Source organism: Monoraphidium neglectum, assembly GCF_000611645.1.
Source record: "Monoraphidium neglectum strain SAG 48.87 unplaced genomic scaffold scaffold05203, whole genome shotgun sequence".
Classification (NCBI taxonomy): Eukaryota; Viridiplantae; Chlorophyta; class Chlorophyceae; order Sphaeropleales; family Selenastraceae; genus Monoraphidium; species Monoraphidium neglectum.
The window spans coordinates 3,214-4,454 of NW_014008427.1; the positions used below are offsets into that span (position 1 = coordinate 3,214).

Consider the following 1,241-nt stretch of genomic DNA (forward strand, 5'->3'; position numbering starts at 1 on the left):
GTGTTAGAGGGGGGGGGAGTGTTGCGCGACAGGGAGTGAGAAAGAGCGGGAGAGTGATTGTGTGGGCGTGCGTATGCATATATGCGCTTGAGGTGTTGTTAGAGTTTATGCTTGTGTCGGTGCGCGTGTGTGTGAGAGGGATGCCGCCATGAATTGCACAGCGCCGTTTAATCTTGGACAGCGATGGGAGTGTTGTCACCCAAGATGGTCAAAACATTGGATTGAGGGTCAACCCCTTGGCCATGCGTCGAACGCTCAACCCCAAACGCCGCCCGCGCGTCCTCCTGACCCAGGGAGAGTGCAACACCTGCCCCCCCCCCAGGTAAAAACATCCCCTTGATCAACGACAGCCCCCCCCCCAGGAACCATTGCAACGCGGGCCACCCGCCTTGCTCTCCATGGCGAGGCTGTCGGCCACGCGCCTCAGCGGGTCTGCCTCCCCAGCGCTCCCCCTCAGGCGCGAGTGCACGTCCAGCATGAAGTCGTGGAAGTGCACACGACGCACCTGGGGGGTTAGGTTTGTGAGCGTGTGTGTGGGCGTTTGTGTGTGTGTATATTTGTGTGCGTTTGTGTGTGTGTGTGTGAGTGTACCCTTGTGGGTACTTGTGTTTGTGTGAGGGGGGGGGGCTGCATCAGAGGGGGAAGCGGCGAAACAAGGGTGGCGGGGGCGTGCACGCCTTGCAGGCTGCACGGTGGTCCAGCCGCGACCCGCAGGCCTGCTACCTCTGAGAAGGCAACAGCACCCTTCACCGCTGCCATCGCAAAGCCCCGCCAAGTGCGCCCTCAAATTGGAGAGCGCACCCCGTGCCTGACGCCCGGAGCCGAGACGACGGCGTCTGCCCCCTGTAAGCGTCACCACCCCCGTCAGCCCCCGACCCCACGAGCCCCACGCCGGTGCCAGGCCAACATGGTATGAAACCCCTTGCGCCACACGCCCAAACCCCCCCCCCCAAAACACTTAAGGTGTCCAGACCTCGACATGCAAACTCAGCGTCACCACCTCTCCCTCCCAAAAAGCCAAAAGTAATGGAACCGGCCGACTCTGGCTGCAGCTCACGCGTCCCACCTGGAACTCAGGGGGTGAGGCCCTCACAAACAGGTCCATGAGCATCGTCTTGCCGCACCCCACGCCCCCAAACATGTAGAGCCCCTGCAGGCGCGCGGTGGGCAGGCCCGGCTGCGGGGAGAGGCCCGAGGAGGACTGCAGCAGAGTGCTCAGACCGGTCAGCCTGTACGGGGGG

At 62.9% G+C, this 1,241-nt stretch overlaps 1 protein-coding gene across 1 annotated transcript in view; it reads right to left on the reverse strand.

Moving 5' to 3' along the window:
• MNEG_15296 (hypothetical protein) overlaps positions 1 to 1,105 on the reverse strand; it is a gene marked incomplete at both ends in the record, with an annotated part of 4,284 nt that extends 3,179 nt beyond the window's left edge. Inside the window, one exon of the mRNA XM_014036233.1 lies at positions 1,067 to 1,105. Coding sequence (XP_013891687.1) covers positions 1,067 to 1,105 — 39 coding nt within the window. The remainder of the gene's footprint in view (positions 1 to 1,066) is intronic.
• Between the last annotated feature and the right edge of the window lie 136 nt (positions 1,106 to 1,241).